The following is a 16,574-nucleotide window of genomic DNA, read 5'->3' on the forward strand; positions in this document are numbered from 1 at the left end:
ACAACCTAAGTATCCATCAGTGACGTCAATGGTCAATATATATGGAATGTTACTCAACCTTAAAAATAAAAGGAAATCCTGCCACTTGCAACAACATGGATGGGCCTTGAGAGCGTTATGCTGAGTGAAATAAGTCAGACAGAGAAGGACAGCTACTATGTGATATCACTTAGATGTGGAATCTGAAAACATTGAACTCATAGAACAGAGAATGGCATGGTTGCCAGGGGCTGAGAGATGGGGGAAATAGGGAAATGCTGATCAGACGATACAGAATATCAGTTATAAGATGAATAAGTTCAAGGATCTAAGGTACATCATAGTGACTGTAGTTAACACTACTGTATTGTACCCTTAATGATACTGTGTTGTACACCCGAACATTGCTGTGAGAGCAGAGCTTTCATATTTTCACCATAACAACAACAATATAATTTATGAGGTAATAGCGGTGGCAGATGTGCCAAGATATATACACATGTCAAGGTAAATGCTTCAATCTGGTCTATATGCAGCATGCTAATTTGTTTCTTTATAGAAATGCTTTGCTAAGAATGACTACTTACAGTAGCTGCTATTTCTTTCAATTTAACTCTCTCTGCAAAGCTAGCATGTGTATTTGTATCCTTTTTGAAGGAAGATACTTTGCAATGGGTGGTCTCTTGTCATTTTTATTCGCCTTTGCATCAATTCACAGCCAAATCAGAGGCTCAATATGGACCCTAAATTAGAACCAGGTTAAGACTTTGTGACAACATCTGAGTTCTCCATCTCCTTTCACTGACTCTTCTCCATCCAATAATAAAGGGAGCTGTGCTTTTATTTTGTGCTTCAGAGAACATTCAGGAGTTCCAGGTAGAGTTCCTAATAATAATACTCTGATTCCCAGAATGCTGCTCTAACCATTCCTCTTCCAACTTCCAGCCTTTCTAACAAGGTGCCACTGCCCACATCCCCATATAACCCCATTACTACAATATTACATCCAAAGCTACACCCTGACATTCAGCAGCACACGTCCATCTTAATATCTCTAGCACTTAGCACACTTCCTGGCACATACTAGATGTTTAATAAGTATTTGCTGAGTATATAAATAAGACACACTTTTTAATGTTACACTTGCCAAAAGGTCTTACTTTATTTGACTTTATATTGGTCCTGTGATCATGTAATTTTGCTCCCTGAAGTTAATGGCATCCAATGGTTTTATAAGAATAAAGGTATGTGTGCATAGGTAGATAAAGTGTTTTCAGAGTATCTCAAATCTGTCAGTTGTTAAATCTTTACTATTCTGGGAAGGTGTCAGGAGTCACTTAGATGTCCTGTAGTTTTAGCTTATCTTTTCCCAGAAGTGCAACTGGTTATATTTCTCAGGTTAAATATGAAGGAAAAATAAATATTGGTATTGAGTTTTGCTTTTATTGTATTTGCAGAGTGTGATTGCCTTGGTTAAAAATAAATCCTTAAAGAAAATATTAAATATTTCATAGTCATAAAATAATCTCTGTCAAAGAGAAAATTCTAATACAATACTTGCTCCTTGGAGTTCTAACATAGACATGTTGACAAGAGCATTTGAAATAATGCAGAAGACTCTGGGTTTCTCCATTAGTCAAGACTAATTTGAAAATATTTCTTTATGTCATTCAAAAATATATTCATTTTTTATTTTTATATCATAAATATTAAAAGTTAATTGAAAGTATTTATTTGGATTCACAGAAGGACAAGGGCACCGTCGCCAAATTTTGATGTAAAACTTAAATTGCTCGAAGAAAAATAAAGTCTTAATAAAAAAAAAAAAAGAACAAACAAGTAATCATGAAATTCTCTTAGCTTCCAAACATGAAAATCTCTTTGAAGGAAAGAATGTTTTTGAGAGTTGCAAAGAGTTCTGAGAACATGACAGAAGCATCTTTTTTCTTCTCTTTCTCTCTTTCCTAATGATTTTACACCATGTTGGAACCCTCATTTGCTTTACCAGATTAGAGACCTGAAAGAATTGGGTAACTTTCGTGTGCCACTGAAGCCTGGCTCTCTTGAAGAATCTACAAAGCAGCCTCAGGACAGTTATTATTTTAGTAAACTGCTATATGGTTCCAAGTGCTGGTGCTCAGAAAGTAATCTACTCTTTCTCCTGTTTTCCCTGGATGTATGTTGGTAATGTTCACATCCTATTTCTTTTAAATAACTCTATATCTATTAGGCGCACAAGCACTCTACAGTTATCAACTATAAACATCTTCCAGTTACCCTCCTTCCTTAAAGGACAGATACAATAAATGTCATTACTGGTTTTTTTTTTAAATTGGGAATCTTAATTTGAATTGTTTTTTTCCCCATGTAACATCTTCTAAGAACTGTATAAAAAGCAACTTTACATATTTAAAATTATATTTTATAATCAGTTATTCAGTTTCTGTTTACTGAAAATTCAAGAATTCTCTCATCTATATAGAAGGAATATTCCTAAAGTAGTGTATGATCAAAATAAACACAAACTCTGATGGTATAGTGTGTAGAGAAGCCACATATTCATGTTTTTTCTCAAATGTAAAGTTCTGGCTTTAAATAATGATAGAGTAGTTTGTATTAAACTGAGCCTCCTGCTGACAAAAATCATAAACTCTGGAAAAATATTTATTGTTTGTTTTTTTTTAATTGTTGGCTGCATTGTGTCTTTGCTGCTGCGCGTGGGCTTTCTCTAGTTGTGGCGAGTGAGGGCTACTCTTCGTTGCGGTGCGCGGGCTTCTCATTGCGGTGGCTTCTCTTCTTGCGGAGCATGGGCTCTAAGCGTGCGGGCTTCAGTAGTTGTGGCGTGTGGGCTCAGTAGGTGTGGCTCATGGGCTCTAGAGCGCAGGCTCAGTAGTTGTGCCGCATGGGCTTAGTTGCTCCGCAGCACGTGGGATCTTCCTGGACCAGGGATCGAACCCGCGTCCCCTGCATTGGCAGGCAGGTTCTTTTTTTTTTTTTTTATAACATCTTTATTGGAGTATAATTGCTTTACAATGATGTGTTAGTTTCTGCTTTATAACAAAGTGAATCAGTTATACATATACATATACGCCCCTGTATCTCCTCCCTCTTGCGTCTCCCTCCCACCCTCCCTATCCCACCCTTCTAGGTGGTCACAAAGCACCGAGCTGATCTCCCTGTGCTATGCAGCTGCTTCCCACTAGCTATCTATTTTACATTTGGTAGTGTATATATGTCCATGCAACTCTCTCACTTTGTCCCAGCTTACCCTTCCCCCTCCCCGTGTCCTCAAGTCCATTCTCTACATCTGCGTCTTTATGCCTGTCCTGCCCCTAGGTTCTTCATAACCTTTTTTTTTTTTTTTTAGATTCCATATATATGTGTTAGCATACAGTATTTGTTTTTCTCTTTCTGACTTACTTCACTCTGTGTGACAGACTCTAGCTCCATCCACCTCACTACAAATAACTCAATTTCATTTCTTTTTATGGCTGAGTAATATTCCATTGTATATATGTGCCACATCTTCTTTATCCATTCATCTGTCGATGGACACTTAGGTTGCTTCCATGTCCTGGCTATTGTAAATAGAGCTGCAGTGAACACTGTGGTACATGACTCTTTCTCAATTATGGTTTTCTCAGGGTATAGGCCCAGTAGTGGGATTGCTGGGTTGTATGGTAGTTTGATTGTTAGTTTTTTAAGGAACCTCCATACTGTTCTCCATAGTGGCTGTATCAATTTACATTCCCACCAACAGTGCAAGAGGGTTCCCTTTTCTCCACACCCTCTCCAGCATTTATTGTTTGTAGATTTTTTGATGGTGGCCATTCTGACTTGTGTGAGGTGATACCTCATTGTAGTTTTGATTTGCATTTCTCTAATGATTAATGATGTTGAGCATCCTTTCATGTGTTTGTTGGCAATCTGTATATCTTCTTTGGAGAAATGTCTATTTAGGTCTTCTGCCCATTTTTGGAATGGGTTATTTGGTTTTTTTGATATTGAGCTGCATGAGCTGCTTATAAATTTTGGAGATTAATCCTTTGTCAGTTGCTTCTTTTGCAAATATTTTATCCCATTCTGAGGGTTGTCTTTTTGTCTTCTTTATGGTTTCCTTTGCTGTGCAAAAGCTTTTAAGTGTCATTAAGTCCCATTTGTTTATTTGTGTTTTTATTTCCATTTCTCTAGGAGGTGGGTCAAAAAGGATCTTGCTGTGATTTATGTCATAGAGTGTTCTGCCTATGTTTTCCTCTAAGAGTTTTATGGTGTCTGGCCTTACATTTAGGTCTTTAATCCATTTTGAGTTTATTTTTGTGTATGGTGTTAGGGAGTGTTCTAATTTCATTCTTTTACGTTTAGCTGTCCAGTTTTCCCAGCACCACTTATTGAAGAGGGTGTCTTTTCTCCATTGTATATTCTTGCCTCCTTTATCAAAAATAAGGTGACCATATGTGCGTGGGTTTATCTCTGGGCTTTCTATCCTGTTGCATTGATCTATATTTCTGTTTTTGTGCCAGTACCATACTATCTTGATTACTGTAGCTTTGTAGTATCATCTGAAGTCTGGGAGCCTGATTCCTCCACCTCCATTTTTCTTTTTCAAGATTGCTTTGGCTACTCGGGGTCTTTTGTGTTTCCATACAAATTGTGAAATTTTTTGTTCTACTTCTGTGAAAAATGCCGTTGGTAGTTTGACAGGGATTGCATTGAATCTGTAGATTGACTGGCAGATTCTTAACCACTGCGCCACCAGGGAAGTCCCTGGAAAAATATTTTTAAGAAACATGTTTGGAGACATTGAAAAGCATCAACAGCAGGAATAAATTGGAGTGAATTCAACTTTTGAAAGAACTAAATAACACAGGAGGATATCTATATTTACATGGCAGCCCTCACTAGTCAGTACAGCGTACTATGACAGCTCATGCAGAAAGTCAGTTTTATTGTCTTGAGGACAAAGGATCAAGTTTGGCGCTATAAGAGTGGCTGGACGTTTAGGGGGGAAATCCCGGAAAGAAGGAAACCACAAAGGAGGGAAATCAACATACAGCTCTCCACAATCCTTGGTTGACCCCTGAACTATGCATGTGCAGGGTAAAACTCCAAGGTGGTCAGAGGAAAATAACAGCTTAAAGATTGAAACCTGCAAAGAAACTTCAACAGCTACCTGCTACACAGGAGACAGAATTACCACACCAGAGAGGCTTGGTAAACATCTTTGGCCCAGGACTAAAGGAATCACTCTGGGAATAAGGACAAAACTGAAATAGACCTATTGTTGAAAGCCTAAAAGCAAGTCCCCACAAGTTCCAGAGTTGCTATAACATACAATTCACAATACCCAGTATATAATTTAGAAATTATTATACATTAAACATGTTAAATAATCTGAAGGAAAAGACAGATATAATGGGTGAAGAAAAGAATAATTTCGGGAGAAATAAGGAAACCTTTAAAAAATATTTAAGAAGAACTAGATAGAAATCCTACAATAGAAAAACACAATATCTGAATTTTTTTTAAGTCATTGGATGGGATAAACAGCTGATTGAGTATAAAGAAAGAAAGAATTGGTGAATTTGAAGACAAGTCATAAAAATCATCCAAACTGAAGAACAGAAAGCAAAAAGATTAAAAATCAAATTAACACCATGTCAACAATCTGTGGAATAATAGCAAGCCAACTAAATACATACAATGGAGTCTAAGAGGCAGAGGAGAAAGAGAATGGGGTAGGAAAAAAAATATATATATATATTTCCAAATTAAATCATAAACTGCAAACCCAGGAAACAGCACGCCAAGGAGGATGAATACAAAGAAAACCACACAAAGGCACATCATACTGAAACTGGTGGATGTCAAAAATAGAAAAATTTTTAAGCAGCCAGAGGAAAAGATGCATTATAAATGGAAAAACAATGATGAAGATGTTATCTGACTTCTTGTCAGAAACATTGGGGTCAGAAGACAATGAAGTATCTTTAAGGTGCTGAATAAAAAATATCTGTTAACCTAGAATTTATATCCAGTACAAGTATATTTCCATAATAAAAGTAAAATAAAGACAGTTTCAGGTAAACAAAAGCTGAGATAACTTGTTACCATCAAACCCATACTAAAAGAAATACTAAAGGAAGTTCTTCATTCTGAAGGGAAATGATACTAGGTGGAAATGTGGATCTAAATAAAGTAGAGATGAGTTAGAAGTCATAAACAGATAAAAATTATTTTTATTTTCTTAAATTTTTAAAATGTTGATTCAGTAATAGCTGTTATGAAGTTTATAATCCATGTAAAAGTTAAATATATATTTATAGCACAAAAGATGAAACTACTAATGTAAATGGAATTATTGCAGAATTCTCATGCATGAGAATAATATTGGTTCAATACATAATATATAAATACTGTAACTATATAATTAATATTATTATTTTGACTGTGATAAGTTAAGGATACATATTTTAATCTCTAGAACCACCACTAGAGAAAAAAAGGAAAGAAAAGAAAAAAGAGTTTAGTTAAAATGCCAAAGGAAGAGATAGTCAATGATATAGATGATGAATCAATCACTAGAATACTAAATAATACTCAGTTAACCCAAAAGAAGATAAGAAAGAAGAATCAAAAAACACAAAGAGCAGACTGGAGAAATACACAACAAATAGTATATGGGTGTGTTCTAGGCTCAGAGAGAAAGCTCTAGTTTTCTAAGGAGAAAGTACAGAAGGATTTTACCTTATTTTAGTTTAATTCAAAACATGTAGAATGTATGGCATGACAGCAAGAAAGAGCATTAGAAAGAGATTTTTGTCTCTCCTATGTATAAATGGCAGAAATGAATTCTTGATCTTGAAAGGAGATTGCTTGGTAGAGTAGAAGAAATCCAGTCCCTCTGACGGAGGCAACCCTGAGTGTAAGTTCTAATGCGAACCATTAACTTGCCTGTGACCTTGGGTAGTTACATTAATCCTGTGGAGCAGCTTTCTCATCTATAAATGGAACTTCTGATGCCTTTCTCATGAGTTGTTATAAAAATTCAGTAAGATCACAAATATAAAGTGCCTGTGACAGCAGAGGGGTTTCAAAAATGTTATCTCACTTTCTCTCAGGCCAAATCCACAATTACCGAACATACACAAAATGGGGACACAGTCAGAATTCTTAGAGAAAACTACAGATATGAGAATAGCTTTGCTATTGAACTGTAATTGGTGCCTTTTAATTGATCTCTGGCTATCATTATAACTCTCCTCTTATGAGCACTACCTGCCTTCTCTTTCATTGTTTTCAATCTTCCGTTAAATATCACATCCTGTTTTATATCCATGACATAGAAAAAAGTATATATCCACAGAGTTCTCTCTGCTTGATTTCCTTTTCCTTCTATTGAGTATGTTTTTTGCTTAAAAGGAAGAATAGAAAGGAACCTAGAGGATAGTAATCAAAATAAACTATGTTTCTTTCTGAAAGTATTTCCCAAGTCATGAATTTGTGTCATTTCAGTATTGGCTTTGAGCAAATTCAACTTGTTAAGGACATATTCTGGGTTCATTATTCCTAAGTGTGATGGTTTAATGTCCCGCTCCATGCTTTTCAGAAAAACGAGGCTCAAAAGAAAATCTTTTTGACCTTCAAGTGTGCAGGATTTTGCTCTTTGTGCAGAAGAGCCTTTTGTCCAGCCAATAAAGTGCAGTTCCCCACCTCACTAATAAGATTACTGTCACTGAAATGAAATATGAGATCTAGACTCACCAGTTTGTGTTGCTTCAGAATTCTGCCCAAGGGAATACTTGTTCATTATGTTAGCGCTTTAGAAATCAGGGGAATTGGGAAAAAAAAAAAAATCACTAACCCCATGCAGTTTCATTTCCTTCCCATAATGTTACTATGGCAACTCCACATCCTCTCTCCTTCTCTCCTGTCCAACTGCATATGCTGCCTTTCTTGAGGCAGCCTCCCTTGAGCCTCAAGAATTGCCTTTGTCAAGCAGTTTTCAACTGGAGGTCAAAACTATATACTGTCCTATATGGTTGAAGAACTGCGTTTTAGTCTAGGACCCATTCAGAGTGACACTGTACATTAATTGTAAATTTCCAGGGATTGGGAGCAGGTAAGAGTCCTTATTTTGTATTGGGAAAAGCATTCCTCTAATTTTAAGGAAAGGAGTTCTCTGCTATGTAAACCAGTTCACTACTGTGTTGCAAAACACAATATCCACAATAGCTTTTTTAAGCTTACAATGTTCTGAATTACAAAGAGGAAAAAATCTTAGAGCAAGTATTCTCATATTTCTCTTACTTTCGTATTCTTTTTTTATTGAAGTATAGTTGATTTCAGTGTTGTGTTAATTTCTGCTCTACAGCCAAGTGATTCAGTTATATATAATATATATATTCTATATATATATATATTCTTTGTCACATTCTTTTCCATTATGGTTTATCACAGGATATTGAATATTGTTCCCTGTGCTATACAGTAGGACTTTGCTGTTTATTCATTCTATATATAATAGCTTGCAGCTGCTAATCTCAAACTCCCACTCCATCCTTCCCCCACCCCTCCTCCCCCTGGGCAACCACAAGTCTGTTCTCTATGTCTGTGAGTCTCTTTCTATCTCGTAGATAAGTTCCTTTGTATTGTATTTTAGATTCCACATATAAGTGATATCATATGGTATTTGTCTTTCTCTTTCTGACTTAACTTCACTTAGAATGATAGTCTCTAGTTCCATGCATGTTGCTGCAAACGGCATTATGTCATTCTTTTTTTATGGTCTTACTTTCTTATTCTTAATGCTAAGAGGACTGAGTCGTATTCTTCAGTGTAATTCCAATTTATAAGTCACTTATCTATTGAAAATTTTATTTTTCTGGGACAATAAGATATTATAATAGGACTTCTGACACACAAAATCAGTCTAGTCTTAAACATAAAGGATAAGAAGGAAAGGAATTATTAAGCAACTAACTAGAAAACGTTTTTAAAAGACTAGCCCAAAAACCCATTCATTCACCCACTCATTCATTCATTCACTCAGTCATTTTTAGTAAGCAACTTTCACCAACATGACACTGAGTTACCTTCTCTGTGAGATTGAAGTATCCCTTTTAAGCTAGTAACTTTGTCGTCAGAAACAGACTCATTGGAATGATAATGCAAGCTCACAAAGACTAAAATACCAAGTAAAAAGTCCTAGGTTCCCCCAAAGAGGTTCAGATAAAATATGAGGGGAATCCTGATGGTAGAATGGTTATGTCTAGCTTTGGGAAAGTCTTCAAAGAAAAACTGTACTTTAAACGATAAAGATTTGGATCTTGGCGAAAGTAGAAAGGGAACTTCAAGGTACATGAAGTAGTGTGTGCAGAGCAGAGAAACTAGAACATGAGAGGCTTTCTCCAAGAACTGCGAAGAGTTTAATTGAGGTAGAAGAGAAGGGAATTAGGGGAGAGTCAAGTGTCGCAGCAACTGACTGGAAGCCTTTGAATGCTAACCTGAGGAATTTAGACTTGGCGGAGGAATGAATGACAGTTATGAAAGACCTTTTTGAACGCAGGGGTACCATGATCAGAACAGTCCATCAGAAACATGAATGACAAGCCACACCTATTTCAAAGCCAGAGAAATTAGTTCAAAATTTAAATGTTTACTTCCCCCACACACACACAAAATTGGTATTAAGTCATGTCAATGCCTGCTTTTTTTTTTTTTTAACTGAACCGTGAATCACTACGTGGCAGATCCTTTTCCAGCTCCCTGTGCTTTAGCTGGTCGTGTCGGTCTTCGTGACTGTAGAGACTGTGGTGCTAATTAAAGATCTTACATTGACTCTAGGCACTAGTTTTCCACTGACCTGTGACTGTCCCGGCAGCCAGGCTGGCACTGTCTGTGCAGCCAGACAGTCGTGACATCTTGTACAGCTTCCTGCTGAAAGCGCTCTCTCCTGCCAGGCTTCTGGCTATTTGAAGAGCCACGCACCTTTGAAAAGTTTCAAAGCAAATTTGCAGAAGATCCAGAGGAGTCAGCCATTTGCAATCAATGTTTAAAATACTGCAAGTAAAACTACAATTTTTTTTTTATATAAAGAATGTTTCAATTTATTATTTTAAACCTGAACCTGCATAAAATGATGGCTAGTTGCATTTAGCTCAAAGCATCCCCATGACATGAACTGGAGACAAGCCCAGGTCTGGACCTTTGCTCCTCACCAGTGGGTCCAGAGGCCACAGCAATCAGCCACGGAACTTAATTTGCATCCACTGAGGCTGTGACAGTGACGCAGAGGGTTTTCTCAGGGTGATGGTGGGAAGGGGGGTGGTGATCATTTATGATGGGACTACAATTGAAAAGAGCTATGCTTCAGGTAGTTCTTTGCAGTTGAGCAAGGATGATGAGGACTTTATCATTGAAATGAGGTGATAAAAGGAGCAATGGCTAGAATGCAAAGCCCTTCACAGCTCTGACACTGCAGAAAAAAGTCACCTTTCCTGGCTGAGTCTCCAGATTCTATAAGTTTTTAATAAATAAACACCAGAGATCAGAGGTAGCAGCTGCAGAACGTAGATAAAAGAAGGCGCTGAGTGGCTGAAAGTTTGAGCAGAGGGGCTTTGTCTTAATAACTCCTCCCAAGGTATGCCTTATTTGTCCTGCAGTCAGCACTGGCCTCATTCTGAATTCAGCCCATGCAGCCTTGGATGAGTCACTTAACCTCATTGAACCTCAGAGTCTTCATTTGCAAAAATAAGATCGTACCTTCCGTATAAGGGTAGTTGTGAGAATACAATGATCGAATGTTTTGGATTTGCTTCAAAACAATATAAGAAAGGAGAAGAGGTCAAGATATAGATGAATCAAGGTGGATCCTAAGGTGACATTTATTGATGCTGTCGACCAGGTACCTAGACGCTCATTACACTATACAGTCTACTTTAGTCTGAAATATGTTTGAAGTTTTTCATAACTAAAACTTTTTTAAAAAGATGAAGTCAGCAAAAATATATGTCTGTAAGGAGCAATGTACTTCAAAGGATTAAGGGGTTGAGATAGATTTTACTCTTAGATAGCCAAACACTTTGTTATTCAGTATGTAGGATTTTGCTTGGGGGAAGATCATTTTCAAAGATAAATGAGTTTTCAAAGATAAATAATTTTATGTCTGTGACCATAGTTTGAAAATGCCTGTACATATTGTCACCCCTTATATCATAGAGTCTACTTATGAGAAAATGAGAGAATTAAAGTTGACCTTTTAGTTCATAAAAGGCAATCACATTCAGAGAATGTGAAATTTTTTGTGTGTTGCAAGGTAGATGTGATTATTGTATTATTTCTCCTTCAGATATTTTCAGGTTTTACATTACTGGGAAGACATTTGGCCTTCATGGTAACTTTTAATTTATTCTCAGATTTTATTTTATTCTATTTTATTAAGAAAATGCTGTTTCCAACTTGAAAGACAGTTATATTGCTTAACTTTGCTTTAGAAGAGCAAATGTTTTAAATCAGCATAAAAGGTAGAAGAACATTTAAACATGCTCAAAATATACAAACCAGCTCATGTCATATTTGCAATTCAAATCTCATTTTTCAAGGAATTTTAATTCTACTGAGATTTAGCTAGTAGTTTAGAAATAGGATTGTACCTTATTGATTATATATTAGGATAATTAGGCTTACTTTCAAGATCTGCTCACACAATCTAGAAAGTGATTTGAATACATTAAATCAACTTTTGATGTATTTTAAAATGTGACTGTCCTTAAGGTAGGTATTAAGTGTCAACAGCAGGAATCTTCAAGTTGGGGAACACATAAGCCAGGTTGTGTGAAAACTTCTCCATACGATTTGGAGCCACTTAGATAGTTTTAAGTGAATAAATTTCCACTTCCTCATCTCCCTGTTAATTCTCCTATCCCACCTATTGTTTTAATACAATAGCCCTTCTCGCTAGTCCGAAGGAAAGGCCTAACTCTAACTGTAAGCCACAAGGCCCCAGGGTGCAAAACCTCTGAGGGGAAGGGGAGATGGAGAGGGGGAAAAGGGAAGAGTTGAAAATACTGGTGTCCTATTAAGAACTCAGGAGTCTGGTGATTAGATAAGCAATTCTCTGCATATCAAATGCTTAGAAATCCCATTGCTGCCAACAAAAAGGAAGGACCTAATGGTCCTTATGTCTTATGATGGATCATTGGAAGAAATCTTTGATGAAAGTTTATTAAGTGATTTTTGGCATGTAATTCAGGAGTTTAGAGAATTAGCGGCACTGCCAAAACAGAAGTCCAACTACTTATTTATGCAGACAAGATGTCTTAGCACTAGCATTTATAAAAACAAAAATTAGGGAAGTATTGATGCTGAACCCTGTCTCATCTTAGCAATAAATAATACTCATTAGCAGATCCATGAACTAGTTGTGAAAAAAATACATCTCATTCAGAGAGGAATTTTTAATAAATTGTTACTCTTGCTTCATAATCATAAAATGTGTAATGTATTTTTGCTGTTTTGATCCATTGTGTTTGAATAATTATAATGCCAATCAGGAGATTTATTTTTGATACTTAAAGGTTTATGTTCTCAGGAAATCTTTAAACCTTTTTAAAAAGTAAATTTATGTATTTTTGCATCAGGGAAATATGATACCGTAATCAATAAAAAACACTCAAGCATAAAATTATATTACATGAAGATAAAATTATATGGGGGAAGTGGAATGGAAATAGACGTGCAGGAGCAAAAAGGACCAATGTAAACTTTCTGTTACCAATTCCTATTTTAAAGATTTGTGTATTTTTTTAAATGGTGGCTATCAAATTACTTATAGTGTTTAGATTCCATTGGATAGTCGAAAGAGTAGTGGAACAGTTATATTTTTAAATGTCAGTTTTGTGTGGAATCACACACTTGGCAACTACTTAAACTTATGAAAAATTCTGTCCTCTAGTTGAAAGTATAAAATTGTTTTATGAGATACATGCGTAAATGTTTGAAGCTCGCTGGTCCACAGCACGTTGGATGCCGCGCCGAATCTTGACCGAATGCACTCATTCATAGAATTTCCCGTCAACTGTAATTGAAGATGTTGCCTTGTTTGATAGGATGGGCTGACGCCACTGCACTGTGGAGCGAGGAGTGGCCACGAGCAGGTGGTGGAGATGCTGCTTGATAGAGCTGCCCCCATTCTCTCAAAAACCAAGGTAATTTCTCCCCAGGTGTTCGGTCATCACACTGTATTTAGCTTTGAATCCCCTGACCGGTTATTTCACCCAGCCTTTCAATCACATAGAAAATGCCATAGTTTGAATTTAGCAATTAGCGTGGCTCTGTGCACCCAATCTTTGGTGACCCTCAAGATTAAGTTTGGGTTTATGAGGCCTTCAGATGCATGCCCTCTATCACCAGGTCATTTGCGTGTGTGTTGCTTTTGTTTTTATTTTGTTTTGTTTCAGGAACACTTACTGCTTGCTTTTATTCTATGAAATTTTCATAGCTCAGAAATGATTGCTTGTTGGGGAAAGAAAGACTGCAAGGTCTACAGTCTAAAGTCTGGGTGCTGGTGCACTTTCTCCAGCCCCTCAGTTTATTTCTTGAGAGTTCACAGATTATTAAAAAGGCCAAGATATCATTTAACTGAAAAAGACTGGAAACTTCGGAAAGACTATACCTTGCTTGGGCCTTTGGAAAAGTTGACATATCTGAAGGGAATACATGGTGATGGCCTGAAAAAAAATAATGTTTTACTAAGTGTCTTCTGGATTTTTAAATGGTAAAACCATTTGACAGTATTTGAAAAAGAGAATATTTGTAAATAAATTTTGGGACATATAAACTACCTCAGAGTCATTACTGTTTTTATAAATCAAACCCGTGATTTTTTGAAGATATGTTATGCTTTATAAAGAGCCCTAATTTCTAAACATTAACAAAAAAAAAACCCAAGAGAACATATTACTCCTGTTTGTACTCTGGTCGGTGTTTACTCAACAACTCTAGTGAAGATGGACAGGGTCAAGTTGGTCTGAACAATTCCATCACTCATTTGAAATGCAGGGTTTAGATTGGTGAGCTGCTGGAGATATTATCCAACAGAATTAAGCAGCCACTATTTTTCACTGCACGTGATGACATCTTGGACTTTTGAGTGCTTCTCATCTGAACCATTCTATTTGTTGTTTTTCCTTTCACATAGTCCGTATCTATCTTCTCTCCATCCCACTGCTATCTTTGAGCTACATCATCTTCCTGAACCATCATAATCACTTCCTCGCTGGTCCCGCACTTCCTCACCTGCTCCTTTCCAATCCAGTTCCCATTTTGCAGTCAGAGTGGCCATATAAACTGTCAACCAAATCATGTCCACCTCCTGCCTAAAAAGCCTCCAAGTAATTCCCGTCGTTCTCTTTAAAATTAATTTTTATTTTATCAGAGCAGTACAGGCACAATTAAAAAGCAGCTCATTGTCTCGTCATTCTTCTCCTAGTGTTCATCTCAGTCTCTGTTTGGCTTTTTTTTCCTGAGAAATCTCCTTGACTTTTTTCTTTGATGCTTTTAATATGCAAGATCATTTTCTTGTCCTCTGAGAGCTCCTTTTCTTAAAGCATCCAGTTCTTGCTTTGTGAATGCTATACGTTCTGCTGCCTTTTGGAGAACATTCAAGGTGACATTTCTTTACAATTCTTTCTGCCTCTCATCTGTCCCTAACTCCTCAGATTTCCTTTTTTCTCTTTGTTGGCTTTGGCTCTCTTTTTCATGATGGGGGTTGCCCACGAATGTCTGTACCTGACCGTGTCAAGCACTCACCTTTGAGTGGAAGCTCCGTGAGAGTGTGGGCAGGGCTTCTCTCAGGTGTATCAGGTGGTGGTGGGTTGGAGGGGTCCCTAACGTCAGGATAAATTGCCCTTTTCTCTGGAAGGTTCGGTTTTTTTGAGGGATGAGTCCTCTAACCTTTTGCCGAATACATTGAGTAAGAAAAAGGAAAAGGAGCTGTCATTCTCCTGGTCCTCTATGCATACCTTAATCATAACAATGATAACAACATTTACATAGTTGTTGTTGCATTTACTACCTACCAGGCTCTAAGCACTTTACATATATTAACCCAGTTACTCCCCACAACAACTCGATGAGGTACTGGTTCTACTATTATGCCGTTTTCATAGATGAGGAAACTGAGACCCAAAGAGAGAAAGTAACTTTCTCGAGATGTCTCAGCTAGTGGCAGACCAAGGATTTGAACCCAGGCAATCTCACTCTAGAGATCATACTCTTAACACCTATGCTGTCCTTCCTTCTTCTGTGAACACCTGTTCTCAGTCCAGAGGCTAACCACTGCCCTCCACTCTGCCCCAGCCTCCACATCCAGAATCTCCAGAAATTTAAATTCCTGGTTTCCTGCAAGGTATGAGGGGACAGTCATCTGGCTTTGCGGGGTTGGAAGGGCTTGGAGACCTGACCACTCCATAGGCAGCTAAACCAATCCTGCTTTTGGCCCCAACCCTCATCTTTATCCTCCAAGGTACTATGTTTCCGTATTGTCTGCCTTTTGGGCATTTGAGAGGTAAATCGTTTGTCTTTATTTTACCCCGTGGTATACTGGAGCCTGTTGTGTACATCTCTTTCCAGTTCCATATTCAGTAACATCATGTCGATAGCTTGAAATCGGTCATAGCATAGAGGTCTTTACACCTTGGAAATTGGCAAATGCCATATCTCAGGGCTGTTCTTCTTCAAAGAGCTGTTGTGAAACATTTACCAGCACACCACGGATTACACCCCTCAACAGGCACTTAGGTGTCAGCCTTTTCCTCTCTGCTGGCTGAGGTAACACTTAAAATCTTTTCTCGTGTTCCAAAGTTTATAGACATCACACATCTGTTTTTGTTTCCTTTGCCATGTTGTGTGAGTGTGTGGGGGTGCATGCCCTGTGGGTTTTACCTTTTCAATTCCGTTCATGTTTTTTAGTGGAGTTTGTGAAAGGATGGATAAACACGCATGTCACATCTACCATGTTTATCTGGAAGTTGCCCCGCCCACTGCACTGAGAATTCCTTACCAGAATCTGACCACCTCTCTGCCTCATCTCTCTTTCTGGTCCTTACCTTCTTCTAGCCAAGCAGCCTTCTTTCACTTCCTAGAATACACCAAGTCTGTTCTCATTTCCCATTCCCTCAGAGTGACCTCTCTCAGTCTGTCCCAGAGCTCTGCAGTCTTCACACATTTCTCAACTCAAATGTCGTCTTCTCAGAGAGGCCTTCTTAGTTTCTTTACCTGTTTGCTGTCTCTTTCTTCAGTGAAATGAAAACAAGAACTTTGTCTTATTCAGTGCAGTACCCCAAGGACCTAAATCAGCACCTGGCACATAGGAGACCTTCACCAAATATTTGTTGAGTGAATAGTAAGCGAATGAAGGCATTCCGAACTTTAAGACCGTCTGTCTAATTCTTCAAGACTTTCATCTTTCTGAGCTAAGAAAAACCATCACACTGGATCCATGTTTTTAGCTTGATGACAATGCCATACATAGTATGACCCCTCTCCACATGGCAGATGATCTTTCCTTTCTTCTGGTCCTTCCCCAGTGACCTATA

At 37.6% G+C, this 16,574-nt stretch overlaps 1 protein-coding gene across 1 annotated transcript in view; it reads left to right on the forward strand.

The window, feature by feature from the left end:
• ANK3 (ankyrin 3) overlaps window positions 1-16,574 on the forward strand; it is a 342,898-nt gene that overhangs the window by 162,589 nt on the left and 163,735 nt on the right. The window contains exon 9 of the mRNA XM_082424963.1: window positions 13,086-13,184. Coding sequence (XP_082281089.1) covers window positions 13,086-13,184 — 99 coding nt within the window. The remainder of the gene's footprint in view (window positions 1-13,085; window positions 13,185-16,574) is intronic.

Source organism: Balaenoptera physalus, assembly GCF_965194825.1.
Source record: "Balaenoptera physalus genome assembly, chromosome: 14".
NCBI lineage: Eukaryota > Metazoa > Chordata > Mammalia > Artiodactyla > Balaenopteridae > Balaenoptera > Balaenoptera physalus.